At 44.6% G+C, this 18622-nt stretch overlaps 1 protein-coding gene across 1 annotated transcript; it reads right to left on the bottom strand.

The window, feature by feature from the left end:
* Positions 1–3326: 3326 nt before the first annotated feature.
* On the bottom strand, positions 3327–18054 carry LOC131396907 (carcinoembryonic antigen-related cell adhesion molecule 1-like). The gene is made up of 9 exons (XM_058529405.1): positions 17911–18054; positions 16658–17017; positions 12766–13044; positions 12101–12355; positions 10535–10813; positions 6076–6202; positions 5291–5343; positions 4570–4601; positions 3327–3501 (listed from the first exon to the last, which is right to left on the bottom strand). The coding sequence occupies exons 1-9, from the start codon at positions 18035–18037 to the stop codon at positions 3382–3384; spliced, it is 1632 nt and encodes a 543-aa protein (XP_058385388.1). The 5' UTR covers positions 18038–18054; the 3' UTR covers positions 3327–3381.
* Between the last annotated feature and the right edge of the window lie 568 nt (positions 18055–18622).

Raw genomic sequence — 18622 nt, 5'->3', positions numbered from 1 at the left:
TTGCATGGAGTCTAACACTGAGACTTGAGGCACTATAGGTGCTCAATAGGATTTCTTGAACTGGTGATCAGAAAAAGATTCCCAATAACAGGTAGGTTGTGTCCTTTGTCTCAAGTTCACATGTTAATGTTACAGGGTCCTCGTCCTCCTCAGGGTCAGAGTAGTTGTGTGTGACAACTGGTGTGGGTAACTCCTCTGTGAAAGGACAGGAAGAACATTGCCCTGTTTGGTGTTTGTTTTTTCAGGCATATCATTGGGACTAAGAACTATATGTGTATATGGGGTGGAGGGGCAGGGATGGGTAAGGAGACAGATCCAATTGGAATGGAGGAATTATACTAGAGAGTAGTGGTAAAGAAAGTAAGAAATGTTAGTAAAGAGGACAAAATGTGAAATTCTCTGGTAGGCCAGGGTAAGCCACTGTAGATTCTTGAGTAGGAGAGTGAACCAGTTTTTAGGAAGGTAATGAGGCAGTAGTATGCAAGGAATATTTCAGTAGAGAGACCAGAGACAAGAAGTTAAGCTGTGCTTCCATCAGCAGTGTTGTTGAGGGTCTGGGTTAATAAAGTCTGTGGGAATGGAGAGAACAACACAACTGAGAGATGTTAAAAAAGAATCAATAGGCTTTGATGATGTGTTGAATCTGGGAAACAAAAGAGCAAGAGCTGAAGGTATTTAGATGTATCATGAGTTCTGGGAAGGAGCAGGTGTAGAGATAGAGATGTAGGAGGCATCTGCAGAGAGGTCGCTGAGCTGTGGAAAGAGGGCATTGCAGGGAGACAAGCAGGGTCTGAGTACTAAATCTGGTGTGGGGGTGCAGTGCATCAGTGGGGATGGAAGGAGAAGAGCATCCAAGAAGGAAAAAGTTATATGCGGCCTTAGATGCTAAAAAAGTAAACAATGTGAGGATGGTGAAAATACTTTTGAGTTTGGCTGAGAGATGGGTACTGATTTTATGCTGCTTCCAGCAGTCTTGGTTCTGGAGACACTACAGCAGAGGGCCAGGAGAAATGAGGTGATGAGGAAGGGGAAGGACAGCACACATGTTTCAATTGCTTGGAAGTGAAGGAGATGAGATAATAGGTTAATACTCATTGGAATTAATAAATGATGGTTATTCAGGTCAGAAGAGATCTGATCCTCTGAGGGGGCAGAACAAAGGAACTGGGGACAAGGAAGAGAGAAGGTGCTGAAGAGATTTCTATGTGACTGAACCTGTGGAGACTCTTGTGAGTGAAAGCTGTATTGCTGCATCTGATTCAGTGGAGCCACCTGTGAGGGAAGGGTTACTTGTCCCTAAGAAAGAGGCTGGGAGATCTTTTCCTCATGAAATCATCTTCTTTCCAAGAGAAAGACAGGCCATTCTTCCAGGCAGGTTGGAACTGTGGCCTGTTGGTTCTAGATAGACCCACTTTGTTAGCAGGTGTGCAAATGAATTTAGCTAATTCTCTGATCACTGGGTCAAATATCCGTAGACTTAGAAGTAGGCTTACTCTGATGTCCAGTTAAGCAATTTCTCTTTCCTCTGCCTCTAAAGAAGATACTGTCTAAAGTAGTATTGACTGTGAGGCAGCATGTTGATATCTGATATATAACTTTTGTTATAAGTATAGAGCATATTTTACAAATAATTCAGAAGTGGCCTTAGCCACACAAAATCATATGACACAGAACAGCATGGATGAGGGGAAGTATATACGGTCTGCGTCAGGGTTAGAAAACCCTGAAAGAGGTACCTGAGTACAGAGAACTCTTGACTAACCCTCTTTGAGGGACCCTCTTAGACACAGCATGAGATCAAGTAATCAATATTTAATAAAACCTTTCTCTCAACAGCCCCAAAGTGATTCCATCTGCACAGAAGAAGGCAGCGTGAGAAGTACATTAGCCTCTCCTCCTGCCCTTCCTTTTATCCTAACACACATTGGGACTCATAGACTCCATGAGAGAAAACACATTTCAGAGGCTGTTCAAGAACCCTAGGGCCCAGTTGTAATATTCCCCTTGTGTCCTAAGGAGCATCAGCACCAGTGCAGCTTTCTCGGTTGTAAACAGTGCCAAGGGCATGAGTGATCGTGTTCCCTTCAGAGCGCTCTCACTTCTCAAGGACCAAATGCACTGTAGCAGGGCCAGGGTTTCCTGAGAAAGTGAGTGGGCAGAGAGACAGAACATGCACAGGCAGACACATGGGACAGAATGGTGGCTGGTGATTGGTCTGAGATACCTAGAAACTGAGTGAGAAAGCCATGAATGAAGAAAACAGCTTCTCCTTCTTTTCTATTTGGAGCCGCTGACATAGAAGCCTTGAGGAGCTCCTGGCCAAGGGGACTTGAGAGGTCTTGGTGGCTTCTTTTACCTAAGGCAGACGGATTGGCTTGCACAGCTAAGCTGAGTAACATAACCGCTTTCACATAAATAAGCAGTTACAAAAATTAAAATGGTAGAATGGCTCAGAGAAAAGGCAGAAAAACAATATCCCCAGTTGTGCATTCTTTAACAATTGTTTAATCTCTGCAGGGTAGCTCTCTGATTCCTTTCCCAAATTCCTAGCAGATTGTCTCTATTAACAGCTGACTGCTCCCTACAGCTGTAACCCCTCCTTCTGTGGGCATTTACTTGAATAAGGTCCGTAAAGTTATTAAAATGTGCATGCATCTTTTTGCTTTTTCCATTAGCACTCGTCTATGGACTTTGGCAAATTTTTTTTCTAGTTTTTCTAGTTGCTTCTAGTGCGTTCTCAGAAGACAGGCTTGCCAGAGAGCTTAGGTGGTATTCCACTAAGCAATAAGGTTCTTACGCCCTGGTTCTATAGGTAGACAACCCTGACAGTGGACAAAGGTGCAGAATTTCCCAGGTCAGAATATGTTGTATATTTGTTTTCCAGTGTCTGGTGGGTTCACACTGGGCTTTGGAGAGACAGAGAAGCTTTTAACTTTTACTTTTTGTTTATTCTTTTCTGGCACATGCATTTCAGTGGATAAGGACATAACTTGCAAGGTTTTGGCAAATTCAAATTAGACTCCTATAGAACAGGACTGTGGTGGGAAGAAATGAATGTGCTCTGAAGGGGCAAGTTTAAAACAAGTCTAGTTCAGGAGAGGGGGAGCGGCGGGAGGTTCTGGCAACTCTCTCCCAAGGACTGCCTTGACAAATTTGAAAGACTAGGAAGGTTGGGTTTCCTACAGATTCCCAGATGTACCTTTTCATGTACTGACACTGAAGGGAGGGGCTGTGACCAGGCAGCCTTACGATGCCTCATTTGGCAATTAAGGGCAGGAAAGAGGCTTCTTCCTCTGTTCCCTGAGGGAAAAGGGATCCTTCTAGTGATGGGGATGAGAAACTTGGAATAAGTCAGCAGTGCAGCGAGCAGGGAAGGTTGCATTACTTCTTCTTTACTTCTGAATAAACTGTTTCTGTGGCTGATGGGGATGGGGAGGCTGAAGTTGGTTTCTTTGATTCCTGGGCATTGAAGTTCAGGGAAGAATATGTAACTTCATCGACCTGAAAGGCATGAGCAGTGGTCAGTTAAATCAGTGTCATAGGTCAGGCCCTTACCTGGTCTAGTGTGATTCAGTACCATGTGCTATCACCACTTTGAAACTTTTGGCTTTAGAGAAGGACTTTTATCACCCATTATCTCTGCTTGCTATTGTCCTGTTGAATGATCATTAAAAGAGAGAGATTATAGTATCCGTACAACAGAATATGATGATACAGCAATGAGAATGAACACACTACAAATGTGTACAACATTATGGATGAATCTCACAAAAGAAGTTTGAATGAAAGAAACCAGACACATATAAGGATATGCTGTGTTTTTCATTTATGTAGGAGCATAAACAGGCAAAACTGATCTAGTGCATTGAAAGTCAGGATAGTGGGTACTCTTTGGAGGAAAATAACTAGAAGGATTTTTGGGGGGAGGATGACATGTTTTTTCTTGATTTTGGTGCTGCTTTCCTGGGTATGTTTATCTTGTGAAAAATCATACATTGTTAAAATATACTTATGATTTAAGCACTTTTCAGTATATATCTGCATGCTATTGAAAGGTTAAGATGAGAAAAATTTGTTAAAATTATTACAAAGTAAAGGAACTAAGACCTCAGATCCGTTAGAATGGAAATTATCCTTTGACAGTAAGAGCAGAGTCAGACTGAAGGTAGAGGAGGGGGAATGATCGAGGCCTTCTATGTGTTGGGCACTGTGCTCGGTGCTTTACATTTGTATCTCATTGAATTCCTTCAGCTTCTCTTTGATGTAGGCAGCATGCCCATTTACAGATGACAAAGCTGAGGATCAGAAAGGGTAAGCTACTTGCCCAAGGTCACAGAGCTACTAAAAATCTCAGCCAGGACTCAAACACAGGATGGGGATAATTCCAAAGTCCACATGCTTGCAATGAGGTAGACTCACGGGAGTCGTTATCAACACTTCTTTGTTTGCCCCTGCATTGAGGATCTTTGACCCAAAACTGTGGTCTCACATTGGTGTTTTCAAGAATAACCCATTCTACACAGAGATATTTCCATGAGAAAGTAAACCAGTGAAACTGGCTGTGATTACCTTGTTAGGGGAGTTGTCAGAGTGGCCCTGACCTGGGGAAGCAAAAGAAGAGTTACCCACCCATGGAAATACACAGCTGACTTAAGGTTTTAGAATGATGGTGTTCCTAAGCTGTTGTGATTTCTAGCTGAAGGAAGTGGCAGGTGGTGAGAGGGTGGAATGGGGAGGTGGCCCATGATCACTTAAGGAATTGGCTTCCCTCAGAGTGTGTGGTCCAGACCCAGGGCATTAGTACCAGAGGAGGGGCAGGAGTAGAGCCACAGGAGGCCTCAGTCCACTTCTGAAGATTTTTTCCAGGTCACAAGGCCTTGATTTTTTTCCCTGATATGTTTCTCAGCAACAAGCTTCAGTGGAGGGGCACTGAGGCCCACAATACCCACAGTACCACAAGACAGGGAAGTTCTCACCAAAGAATGCCCACATCCATAAAGAGGCAGGAAGGGGAAGGGGGAAGGATGAGGAAATGGCTCCTGGAAACATGTCCATCTTACTCAGGCCTACCTGGCTCAGGCAGAGTAAGCGTCTCCCCTCAGTATGGGTCTCAGGGGAATCTTTTGTGGCTAGGAAGGGTGTGAGGACCTATGTCAACTTAAGGTTGGCAAGTGGAGATCCCCTCTAAAAATTCAGAAGTTAGGGAGTCGTTGGGAATCCAGGATTCCCTGCTAGGGCAGGGCACGTGGTGGAACACACCAGCTGTCACTGGGTGAGTGACTTTACTTACTGTGGTCGGAGGCTGAGGGTTTGTGCTCTGTGAGATCGTGCTGGTCACTTGCCCTAAATAAATATCAGACACTGTCACTGCTATTCCCGAGCATAAGATATTTACTCCTTGAATGAGAAGGACACTATCGGCAGATAATACCTTGGGGCTTCTCAGTGTTCGTTTATGCCTTGGTGGGTACTGCGTTTCCTCTCAGGGCCTCCTTCCTCAGTCTACCCACAATTCCTTCTAGTGTTTACTCCTTTCCTGTTTGCTGGATAGGCACGTTTAGGTCCATTCTTTATCAACTGCTTCTGAGCCTACTTCTACCCTGACACCTTTCCCCTTTCATAGGTAGATGCTGTTTTTTTCTCATGTTATTTATTGCCCAAGAGGCCTTTGTTTGTTTCTGCTTTTTCTTAGGTTCTCTTCATGTCTTAGCCATCCCTCTTGCTCCTATAGCCAACAGACCACAGGGCTCACTTTCTTCTGCCTCTCGTTTCATTTCCTCAATCATTTTCCTTCTTGGCCCTTGGCTTCCCTGACTGGAGGACAGAGGAACATAATTGTATCTGTCCCCTCTAAACCAGATGGGGATGGGAATAACCAAGTCCAAGAGACAGCAGGGTACAGGAGGCATGAAGAGCAGGGAAGAGGAGACCTGCAGGAATTAGTGTTGAGAAGCAGGAGTTTAGGAAGGAGAAGGAGCAGATCCAGGCCCAGAGACAGAGTTGAAGGCTCCTTCCCTCTCCCAAGCATGGCGATTAGCCTTGGAGAAAGTGGAAAACGAGGAAAGGCCATCATACCCTCCAGTCTTTCTGATATACAGAAAGTACACCAGGGCTGCTATTAGGGCTATGCCAGCCAGCACTCCAATCACGATGCCGGCGATAGCCCCAGCTGAGAGGCCATAACTTCCTTGTGTTGGAACATCTGTCATGGAAAGAAAAGAGAATGAATGAAGGTGACATTATTTTACAGTGGTGGTGCCCTGGGAAACAACTCTTAACATGGAATAGTCTCTGCTTGTTCCTTCAAGGAATAAATTTTCTGTGGGAAAGTTGCTGTGGGAAGATTAGCTGACTATGTGCTTGAAAATTTTTTCCTTTCACTATATTTCTTTCTAAGTGGGTGGTCAGACTTGTCTCAATTGCATCCTGGCCTTTCTGCACTCAGATATTTTTGAAGGCTCTGGAAATATGAGAAAGGCTGATGGCTTTTTTGTATGTTATAAAGTCCCACTTTTTCATGGTTGCACTTTTTCTGTGTACCAGGTGTGGCAGCCATGAATATGTGCCCCTCAGGTCTCTTGTGGTAGGGACTTAATTGACAGAAGGCCTGGGCTAGTACACTCTGAATTCACCATCTCCGTTCACTGTCACTGTTCACTGCACAGAGACCACGCTTCCCACAGGCTCCCAGCAGAGATATGAAAGCGATCCCAATTCTGGAGAATCAACTTTCCTCTGATGGGTGACCTTAGCTCAAGGACTCCCTGTCAGCCTTGTAGACACTCTCTTAGAACGGCACTGCAAGCTAAAGCTCCCTTCCTTCTCTTTCTCTTTTATAGGGTTCATGCATCGTGGTCTAAGGAACTTGCCATGCTCTTCCCACTCCTGTCCTACATTCCCTCACAGGCATTTTTTCCTAATAAATATCTTGTGTGTCTAATTTCATTTTGGCTTCATCTCAGGGGATAAAAACTGACATACCAGGCTGAAACTTTGCACTCGACTCCTTTTCTTCGTTTCCCATATTGAGTCAGTAACCATGTCTCAGTGTTTTTTTCTCTAATGCCCCCCACCCTCATATATAATACCTTTTGCATTTGTTTCTTCTTTTTTATTTCTGTTGCCTTTATCAGGAAACTCAATGATAATGATCAACACTAATGTTAGCTACTATTATGAGGTACTTACCATGTGCCAAGCTCTGTGCTGTATACTTTACATTTGTCTCATTTGATTCATGTAATAACCCTGTCAGATAGACATTATTTCCATTTTACAGACCAAAAAAACCAGAGGCTTACAATGGCAAAAGATTACCCAGTGTCATATGGCTAGTAAAAGGTCGATCTGGGATTTGACTCTAGGACTTCCTGACTTCATAGAGGCTAATGATAACAGTAGTAATAATGGCAGCTAACACTTATGGAACATTTCCACTTTGTGTGGCATTTTGCTAAGGGTTTAATTGATTATTACATTAAATCTTTAAAACAATACTGTGAAGCAAGTACTCTTATTGCAATTTTCAGTTGAGGAATATGAAGCTCAGAGAAATTAGTAATCTTGTGCAAGACATTTGTAATTGTAAACACTTACATTAAAAAAGAAGAAGGATCACAAATCAACACCCTAACTTTACGATGTAAGGATCTAGAAAAAGAAGAACAAACTAAACTCAAAACTAGAAGAAAGAAGGAAATAATAAAGATTAGAGTGGACGTAAATAGAGAATGGAAAAACAATAAAGTCAATAAAACCAAAAGTTGCTTCTTCAAAAATGATTAACAAAATTGACAAAACTTTAACTAGATTGACTAAGAAAAAAAGAGAGAAGATTCAATTTACTAAATCAAATTCAAATTACTAAAAGAAATTAAAGTAGGGAATTACTATCAATTCTACAGAAATAATAAAAATTTTAAGAGTACTATGAATAGTTATATGCCAACAAATTGGATAACCTAGATGAAATGGACAAATTCTTAGAAGAAACACAAAACCTACCAAGATGGAATCATGAAGAAATAGAAAATATGAATAACTAGTAATGAGATTAAATTAGTAAAATCAGTCAATAAAATTCACCATCCTTTCATGATAAAAACACTCAAGCTAGGAATAGAAGGAAACTACCTCAACATAATACAGGCCATATATGAAAAACCCACAGCTAACTAACATCATACTCAACAGTAAAAGACTGAAAGTGTTTGCCCTAAGATAGGAAACAAGATAAGGATGCCTACTTTTGCCACTTCCATTCAAAATAGTACTGGAAGTCCTTGCCAGAGCAATTAGGTAAGAAAAAAAATAACATGCATCCAAATTGGAAAGAAAAAGTAAAATGATCTTTGTTCATTGATGACACAGACTTACATGTAAAACACTGAAGATCCCACAAAAATATGTTAGAACTAATAAATTCAGCAAAGTTGCAGGATACCAAATCAACGTGCAAAAACCATTTGTATTTCTATACACTAACAATAAATGATCTGAAAAGGAAATGAAGAAAACAATTCCATTTACAACAGCATCAAAAAAATAAAATACTTAGAAATTAACTTAAACAAGGAGTTGAAAGATTTGTACACTGAAAAGCTATAAAACATTGCTGAAAGAAAAAAAAGACATAAATAAATGGAAAAACATTGCATGTTCATGAATTAGAAGACAATATTGTTAAGATGACAATACTACCCAAAGAGATCTACACATTCAATGCAATGCCTATCAAAGTCCCAATGACTTTTTTTTATAGAAATAGAAAAATCCATCTTAAAATTCATATGGAATTTCAAGGAACCCAAAATATCCAAAACAATCTTGAAAAAGAACAAAGTTGGAGGACTCACACTTCTTGATTTCAAAATTTACTACAAAGCTACAGATACCAAAACAGTGTGGTACTAGCATAAAGACAGACGTATAGACCAATGGAATAGAATAGAGATCCCAGAAATAAACCCTCGCGTATATCATCAAATGATTTTTTACAGGAGTGCCAAGACAATTCAATGGGGAAAAGACAGTGTTTTCAACAGATGGTGTTGGGGAAACTAGATATTCATGCAAAAGAATGAAGTTGAACCCTTCTTAACACCATATCCAAAAAATTAACTCAAAATGGATCAAAGACCTAAATATGAAAGCTAAAACTGTAAAAGCTCTTAGAAGAAAACATAGGGTGAAAGCTTCATGACTTTGCAGTTGGCAATAATTTCTTGGATAAAAGGCACAAGCAACAAAAGAAAAAATAGATAAATTGGATTTCACCAAAATTGAAAACTTTTGTTCATCAAAGAACACTTTCAACAAAGTGAAAAGACAACCCAAAGAATGGGAGAAAATATTTGCAAATCATATATCTGATAAGGGATTAACATCCAGGAATATATAGGGAGCTACAACTCAACAATAACAAAAAACCCTATCAAAAAATGGGCAAAGGACTTGAACAGACACTTCTCGAAAGAAGATATACAAATGGCCAATAGGCACATGAAAAGATGCTCAGCATCACTAATCATTAGGGAAATTCAAATAAAAAACACAATGAGATACCACCTCACACCCATTAGGATGTAATTATATATGTTAAAAAAAAAAGAAAACAACAAGTGTTGGCGAGGATGTGGAGAAATTGGAATTTCTGTGCATTGCTGGTGGGAAAGTAAAATGGTGCAGCCACTGTGGAAAATGGTATGGCAGTTCATCACAAAATTAAACAAAGAAATACCATTTGATCCAGCAATTCCACTCTGTGTATATATCCCAAAGAACTGAAAGCAGGGATTTGAATAGGTATGTGTACACTCATGTTCATAGCAGCATTATTCACAACAGCCAAAAGGTGGAAACAACCCAGAAGTTCACAGACAGATGAATGATAAACAAAATGTGCCATATACATACAAGGGAATGTTATTCAGCCTTTAAAAGGAGCAAAATTCTGATATATGCTACAACATGGGTGGAACCTTGAAGACATTTATATTAAGTGAAATAACCCAGATAAAAAATGGGCAAATATCATCTGATTCTACTTATACAAGGTACCTAGAATAGTCAAACTCGTAGCGATAGAAAGCAGAGTGGTAGTTACCAGGGGTTGAAGGTAGAGAGTGGGGAGTTATTGTTTATTGGATATAAAGTTTCAGTATGGTAAGATCAGAAAGTTTTGGAAATGGATAGTGGTGATGGTTGCACAACAATATGATTCTACAAATGCCACTGAAGTGTACACTTAAAAATGGTTAAAATGGTAAATCTCATGTATATTTTACCACATTAAAAAATGGTAACAGGAAAAAACAAAGAATGTATGTAGTGCAAGGTCACACAGTAAATGCCAGACCCAGAATAAGAAACAAAGTATATTTGATTTAGAGACTGAGCTCTTAACCACATTGTTGTTTTGTTTACTGTAATGATCTCTAGGTGGATATTCTGCCCCTGTGACTTCTATCCATTTTGCACACATTGGTAGAGTCATCCTCCCAGGAAGATGTAGGATGGGAAAGAGGTCACTTACATTTCACATCCAGCCTGAAGTGGTCACTTTTGCTGGAACTGACCGGGTTGGAGACCTCACACTGATAATCCCCGGCATCCTCCCTCCTGACAGGGTTTATGGTGAGGGTGCTATTGTCCTGGGACAGTTTCATCCTCTCTGTGACATGCAGAATCTGGTTATTGAAGAACCACTGGATGGAGATCCCAATGTCATTTGTGAGGCAGGTCAGGACCACGGTGTCCTTATGTTCTGTGACTGTGGTCTTGCTGGCTTGGATGGAGGGGTGTGCCACGGGGTCTGTGGAGAAACAGAGGAGGTGACTGACTGAGAGTTGGCCTGGGGCCTGGGGTCATGCTCCTTCCTCAGAGATCTCAGCCACTCACAGGGGCCAGTGATCTGTGTAAAAGCAACCAGGAGGAAGGCCCTGACCCTTGCAGAAGGACGAGTGTCTTTCTTCAGGTGACCATCTGTAAGGAGAGGGCTGAAACTCCCCCTTTGATCCCCAGATCACCCCAGCATGACCCCAGACTGGTTCTCCATGTCATCTCCATAGTATCAGCAACAGGAACCTCTTTTCAGGCCACGTGTCCAGCGTCTTCATCATCAGGTGGAATTTTTCTCCCATTGGCTTTTCTGTGGCCCTTTGCTAGAGCTTTCTGTGACTATGAACGATCAGGCCTGCTCTCTAGTGTGGTAGCTTTAAATAGAGAAAGGAAGGTGTTTCCTTTTTGTTAAATAATGTTAGAGAATGAGCATAGCCCAGCCAGTCATCATGACCTTAGGACCTGGAGAAGTTACAATCTAAAGGATTTCTCAATCTGAATAGGACTTATACTTCTTGGCTTACGGATTGAGTATCACAGAGAAGGAAATCTCTAGAGAGAAGTGGTCACAGTTTTAATGAAAGGCTGGTACTCTTAGCCCTCTCTGTAATATATAAACTTTGTGGCACTGCTCCTTCCATCCCATGAAGGGACTTCATGGATGAATCTACCTATTTTTCCAAGTGTGCGCCATCATTCACTGTTCTCCTTTGGTATATGTGTGTGCTGGTGTCACAAGGCGTTATACAGCTGGTGACTTCAGAGCCGTGACACAGCTCAGAGGAGTCTGCACTGACACTCTCTCTTTTCCCATTTCCCTGTAGCCTGGCCTGAGAAAGGCCCTGGTGTCAGTGAGTGGCAGAATTTGGCCAGATTGAGGACAGGCTACCCATGTACCTTCTCCACATGCCCCTGTCCCACCATAGATGGCATCAGAGCAGAGTCAGTCACAAGGTGAGCCGAGAGCAGAAGGACCTTCTTCCTTCTCCCTCTGTGAAGCCCCCTCCACTGTATGGGGCTTTCTCAGGCTGAGAGAACCCCCTGTCCACATTCCAGGCTGGACCCACATCTGCCCTGGGAAATCAGAGAGCAAGGCAAGAAAGAGTCTGCAGAGATGTAGTGGGAGGATTCAGGGACAGATTTGGGATTTGCTTGTGTCTGTGCACACAGGATGGGAAATAACTTCTTCCAGGGTCTTTTCAGAAAACCAGACTGATCTCCACCCCAGAGCCTGGTGCCGATGGTCCAGGTAGCCACTTACCTGAGACTGTGATAGTCTTGACTGTGGTCTTATTGAAGCCAGTGACAGGGTTATGGACGAGGCAGGTATAGGATCCACTATCATTCGCAGTGATGTTGGGGATAAAGAGCTCCAGTGTGGATTGCTGCGGCTTCCCATTGATAAGCCAGGAATACTGTGCAGGTGGGTTAGAGGCCGCGTGGCAGGAGAGGCTGAGGTTTGCCCCTGCACGGTAATAGGAGTCTGAGGGGGAAATGGTGGGGGCATCCGGGCCATCTAGAGCAAACAGAATAAAGCCAGTTGTGATGTAATCAGAGGGAAAGGGAAGCTTCTGGTCTGCACAAGGGCCACAGTATCCTTCTGAGCTGGATCACAACCTTGTTTTAAAAACTCCCAACCATGACCCATCTGTGTTCACTCATCCTGAGTCTGAGACATTAACCTGTTTCTCCCATCACAAGTTGTTGACCCCGAACCTCTCAAGGCAGAAACAGCCCCTCCCCTCCTAGTCTTGGCTCAAGACTAGGCCTGCCTGGATTTGCCCAAAACTGTAAGTCATGGCCATCTTGGGTGTCCAGAGGTGACGGTCTGTGTACTTGGACCTGCAAGGGATGGATGTGGCCTGGCCTCTGGTAGTGTGGATTTAGGCAGACAGCCTGGGCCAGGTAGGGACAGAAGTTACTCACAGAGAACATTGAGGTAGAATGGGTCACTGCGATGGGCACTCACTGGGTTCCGGGTTTCACACTCATAGGGTCCTGTGTCATTCCTTGTGACACGGAGTAAAGTGAGAGTCCTGTTGTCCAGGGACAACTCCAGCCTGGTGCTGTCCCGGAGGCTCTGATTGTTGATCAACCACAAGTAGGTGGTGTCCTGAGTGTCAGGTTCACATGTTAACACTACAGGGTCCTCGTGCTCCATGGGGCTGGAGTTGTTGCTTGTGATGTTGGGTTTGGTTAACTCCGCTGCGCAGATAAAGAGAGAAGATTGCCCTGTGTGGTAACTGATTCCTTCAAAGCCATCTTCAGAGGTGGCATCTCTCACCTCTCAGCCAACCCAAGTCTTTAAAAGATTAAGGCGGGTCTATTTATCTCAAGACAAGTGTATAAGGATCTGAGTGCTCAGAGAACGTAAGGCTGCCTGCTCTATGTCTGGGAGAAAACACAGAATTTCCCAAGTCAAATAAGCATCAGGGTTGGTCATGGAAAGACACAGGACTGGGAGTCAGTGACCACCCAGTGCTTTCCTGGCTCTTCGCTGACCAGCTAACTGTTGGACAAACCTTGGGTTCCTCACCTGGAAATTATGGGTTCCAAGGCCTTTTCTATTACACAGACCTACATCGCCCAGCCTAGATGTGTTTTCCCTGAGGACTTGCTTTTCAGGGTTATCCTGGCGCTGGGTAATGATGGGCCTTCCTATAATTCTTAAACCCAGAGAGGACTCAGCAGCATCGCCTGGAACTGGGAGATCGGGAACAAGCCCGGAGCTCAGTTCAGTACTCAGGCTGCAGGGCCATGAAGTGGGGCATGTCTGCCCAAGTGTTCCATGGTGACTGGCATGAGACAGTGACTCCATAAAGGGTAGAGCAGAGTTAAGACTAGAAATGATCCAGAAAAGAGGCGGGGGCTGGCTGCCTTTGGCAGAAGAACCATGTGCTCTGCCCTTGGTCTTTAAAGTCTCCTCTCCCACTGCAGAGAGCAGTGAAGACATGTTGATCTTTCCTGAAATACAAGTGGATGTTTTCAAGTGCAGAAGGGCTGACTGGTGGAAAGATGGGGTGGAATCTAGCCCTCGTGGACCATTTTAAACACAATTATGAGACAGAAATTAGAGGAAAAGTTAAATAGTTTCCATATTGAAAATTAATATTAATGTCCCAAAGATCTAAGACCAGTGTCTGGAGGAAAATCTCTCTAGAGAGCATAAAGGTTATAGAGCAAGTTCTGCAGTCCAACCAGGATCACATTATGATCAAAATAAGATGCTAAAGTAGGTTTGAAATCAGTGACTCCTTGGGTAGAGAGAGACGTAAGACATGTCCTTATGAGGACAGAATTAATTAGGGGGCAAGTCTGAGTTATCTGTTACATAAAGAGAGGAATGCTACCAAATTGGTCCCAATGATATGGTATGTTAGTAAATTTAGGAAAGAAATCTCTGTCACCAATTTATATGAACAGTCAGTTAAAATGGGAAGAAGGTCCAATGCTTGCATGTGGCTCTCTTTTGACCTCAGGAAATACAAGTTTGATCAATTTCATTCAAATTGGGCAGCATCTAAGTGACTGTAAATTGGGCTGGTGGATCTTACCATCTGAGAGCATCCTATGGAGAATGTTCATCATGAGGACCCGTGTATGTGAAATAGGCAGATGGTACAGGGTCTGGCCAGCCCCACATTGAGAAGCTCACAGAAACTGCTAGATTAATGGGAACCTCACTAGGATGAGGATGTGAGTCAGGAGTCAAAGGGGCAAAATGAGCCTGTGAGCTTTTGGGGACTGCAGACCTGTCCTTCTGCTTTTGACTCCCTGTTAAGTCATGTAGAGAGCAGATCAAGGGGTCACACATCCTTGTCATATGGCGTGTTTGACTTGTTGGCATTATGGAGGGAAAGAGCCCTGGATGGGGGCACAACGGAAGCTTATTGTCCTGGTGATCTGGGCAAACTCGCTCATGATGGAGCCTCAAGGTGCCTCTGCTCTCACTGATTTGTGTCCTTTACTATTGCCCAGGAGGGTGGGCACAGCCACAGGTGTTAGCAGGAGAATTCAGGAAAGCCATAAGAGTGGAGGAAGCTGTGTACAACAGGGACAGTCCCAGCTGGAATCAAGGAGGAGGAAGGTGAGACACACATAAGGAGCAGAGAGAGCCAGAAATGTCCAAGGCTGTGAACAGTGGGGATTACAAGTGACCTCAAAGACCCCAGGCTCCAAGAGCCAATGGCTGCCCCAGGGGCAGGCCCAGAACAGCCCTGAAAACCCTCCCAGGGCTGAGCAGCCCCACAATCATCATGAGACTCTTCTCTCGGTTGGCCTTAGGGACTGGTGGTCAGAGAGATAGAACATGGATCTTAGCCCCTGGAGAGACAGGGAACAGGGTGTCCATAACCTCCTAGGATTCTGCATCCAGGTTCCAGTCTGTGAAGAGATTACGGATCATTCATTCATTCACCATTCATTCCTTCCCTCCTTCATGAAAGAGCAACTGAGTTCTTGGGACCTGTGCAGGTTACAGGTGTAGAGTGGGGAGTGAGATAGCAAAGTCCTTTCCTGTATACTCCAGTGGGAGTGACACCAACACATCAGGAAACAAATAAGTGATTTCATGTCCAGTGCGGAGAGGTTGGATTGGCCACCTGAGGGGGCAGCCTGGACATTCCATGCACTGACTGACTGTTGATGAAAGTAATTTAGTTTTTGAATAAAAATAGGTTAATTCTCCATTTACTGTCACTCCCTAGACCAGAAAATCTACCTTGAGCTGTGGATCCCTAAGAAGAAAGGATCTGATCCAATGGCTGCCCTTGGGCTGGTCTTATTAGGCATCCATGGTGGAGTGGTCAGGGTGTTGGAGAGGTCAGAGCTGTGGCTGCACAAAGATCTTGCCGTGACTCTGATCTGCTGTTCATGGTCTGTGTGACCCTGGTTCAATGACTGTATCTCCCTGTGCCTCAGTTTCCCTTGAATAAACTCAGGTAAATGGTAAGTGGTCTTTGAATTACAATGTTGTCTGTGAATTAACCTTAAAACATCCCCAAATATCTGACCTAAAGCGTAGTATGGAGGAGCTGCCCAAATGAAAGGCATTCAAGAGAGAGAGCTCCCTGGGCCTGATTCCTGGTGGATGAGGAGCCGCCAGGAGCTTCTGCTACCCTCTGTTCTTCCCTGGGGATGGTGACCATCCTCTGGAGTCCCCTATACTCCCAGGGAAGTTGGCTAATGACCTAGGGACCTTGTCCATCTGTGCTCTCCTAGCCAAGTCTCAGGTGATAGATCAGGCTCCACCCCTGACTGGATGTGGCTCTTAGGGCCAAGCCCTGACTACTGACCAGCTCAGGAGCCTTGGGACTTATGCAGCTAGGAAATCATTGCTCCCAGTCAGCCCTGCCCAGAAGGCCAAAATCTAATCCTGGCACAGGCTCCCCCGGGTCACTAGAGTCAGGATCCCTGGGACAGGGGTCTGGGCAGGGTCTTCCCAGGTATAGCTTCCCTGTAAGGATCCCAGGGGTTGTCTCTGGTCAGGCCCTGACTGAGCTGTGCAGGGTCTTCCTCAGGGTCGTGTTCACAGGGAGGAGCCTGGGGGTGGACTCCAACTGATCTCCCTCTGCTGAGTTACTCTCATCAGGTTGGTCCTTCTTTCTGTTGGGAATGTCTGCAAGGGCTGGATTCTGGGAAGGGTATTCCAGTCTTATGAAATTTGTCTCCATTGTGTGTGTCCTGCACTAAATGTTCAAACCCCAACACAAGACATCATGCAGAGGGCGATGTAGGCACAGTCCAGGCCTGTTAATCCTGTGTGTGTGAAGTAGAATTCACCCCACCCAACACCAGAGGTCAGAGAGGAATCACTCACAGTGTACGTGGAGCTGTCCAGTTCCTACTTCAGTTAGCAAAGTTGTCTTTATGACTTGTAGGGTGTAGTATCCTGTGTCTTTCTGGGTGACATTCTGGAACAGCAGGGATCCATTGGGGTATATTGTCTCTCGACCACTGTACACAGGCCCTGGGGTAATTTCTTGACTGACTATCACATATGTTGCAATATGTTGATTGGGATCTACTCTGTCCCCTTTGTACCAGGCATAGCCAGAAAGGTTTCCAGGCAGATTGTGGACAAGTAGAAGAACATCCTTTCCTTCAGCAGCTTTGGTCGGCACCGATTCGATAGTGAGTTGAGCAGTGGTGGGTGGGTTCCAGAAGTTTATGAGTGAGACTAGGAGGGAAGAGAGAGAGATCAATCAATATTTGGACCTATGTACTAGGGTGGAAAGATGAGGCCTTGGGTCCTTAGCAGCTCTCTCCATCTCTTAGAATTGTAGCGTGTGTATGTATTTGTGTCTGTGTCTACTGGTGAAGGTCAGCAGCATGACCACCATTACTTCAGCCCCTCTGAACTTGTTATTTCCTCTGTTCCCAATACTCTTCCCCAGGTGTCTGCCCGGCTCACTCCCTCACTGCCCTCAGCATGCTGCTCACTCTCAGGGGCGTCCTTGGAGATGCCTTCCCTGACACTTGCTCTAAAGACTCTCAGCCTTCACTTTCTGACCTTTCCCTGCTCTGGTCCCTTTAAGATGCTTGTCAGTCCCTGATATCACATTCTAGATTTCTTTGCTTATCTGTGTTCCTCCCCATAAAGGGTGAGCTCCATCAAGGGAGGGACTTGTCTGATCTTATTGTACCTCTAGTGCCTGGAACAGGCTGCAAACACCTGTGGATGAATGAACGAGTGTTCCCAGTGCCCTCCACATCCTGGTATTTCTTTGGCAATTTCTAAGGGTAGTAGGTAAGGACAATGTTTAGTAGCCCTAATTAAGTTTTTTCAAGTGTCATCTTCAAATAAATTATTATCATCAATTTTCAAATATTATTGGTCAGTGATGACTAACTTGGAAAGGTACAGCAACTGAGATACTCTTGCCCCTCCCCACTTCCAGATCATGAGAATTTCCTGTTGCTGAGTCCCCTCCCACCATCCTACTCTGCTCCCATGTCCTCTCCCCGCAGGGCCAAACAGAATTCCTCTGTCCCCTCTCAGAGCCCTGTCCTCCCCAGGCAGTCTCTGTTCTCCCATCTCCTGCCCACCCTCAGGGAATTGTCCCTTCTCACCTGCCAGCAGGAGCCCCTTCCAGGGGCTGCGCCCTCTGCGGCCAGTGGCTGAGGGGGGCTCCATGGTGTCTGCTGCCTGCTCTGTTCCTCCCTCTGTGAGAAGAGCTTGGGCTCCAGAAATGCTCATAAGCACTGCTGTCCAGATGCTTCAGCTCTGCTGTCCTTCCTCCCTCTGTGCTGGGCCTCCTCCAGAGGCAGGAGTTCTTAATGGGGTCACATGTACCGTGGGCGTGGTCTCTGTCCAGGAGCCTCCGTCTCTCTCTCCTCTCATTTCACCTTCCCTAGTCCCTTCCTTCCCCTTTCCTTTCTGTCCACATTTTTGTTCCCTGGGAACTGTGGAGGCCTCTCCCTCTTTAGCTGTGATTCCCCCCATACACACACGCACACAAACACACACATACTCCTCCCGTTGTTTGGACAAGCACAGCCTGGGGCATTGGTGTCCTGGGCTTTCCCCACAACTCTGGGTCAGGGTGCACAGTCTCCCCCACGGCGCTTTCTCTTTCACACTTGACTTTTCCCTTTAGAGCAGGAGTTCTGGGGCTACATCGGGAACTCTTGTCACAGGGGTGTCACCCCTGCTCTGTGTCAGAATCACCTGTGGAACTTTATAAAGATTGTCAATATCCAGGTGACACAATAGAAATGCTACTTTAGCAGCTACCCAGTTTTGTGGATACCCAGAAGAGTCGATGCTCATTTTGTGGGCATG

Source organism: Diceros bicornis, chromosome 34 (assembly GCF_020826845.1).
Source record: "Diceros bicornis minor isolate mBicDic1 chromosome 34, mDicBic1.mat.cur, whole genome shotgun sequence".
NCBI classification, from domain to species: domain Eukaryota; kingdom Metazoa; phylum Chordata; class Mammalia; order Perissodactyla; family Rhinocerotidae; genus Diceros; species Diceros bicornis.
This window is presented reverse-complemented; position numbering and strand designations above follow the sequence as displayed.

What these genes read in the sequence shown, in the direction of transcription:
- LOC131396907 (XM_058529405.1), bottom strand. Translation starts at nt 18,037, where the DNA reads ATGAGCATTTCTGGAGCCCAAGCTCTTCTCACAGAGGGAGGAACAGAG. An exon ending in TGGACAGCTCCACGTACACT is followed by an intron (nt 13,045 to 16,657) that starts GTGAGTGATTCC and finishes TTATCTGCGCAG; the next exon opens with CGGAGTTAACCAAACCCAAC. An exon ending in CTTCAGGCTGGATGTGAAAT is followed by an intron (nt 6,203 to 10,534) that starts GTAAGTGACCTC and finishes TTTCCATGACAG; the next exon opens with ATGTTCCAACACAAGGAAGT.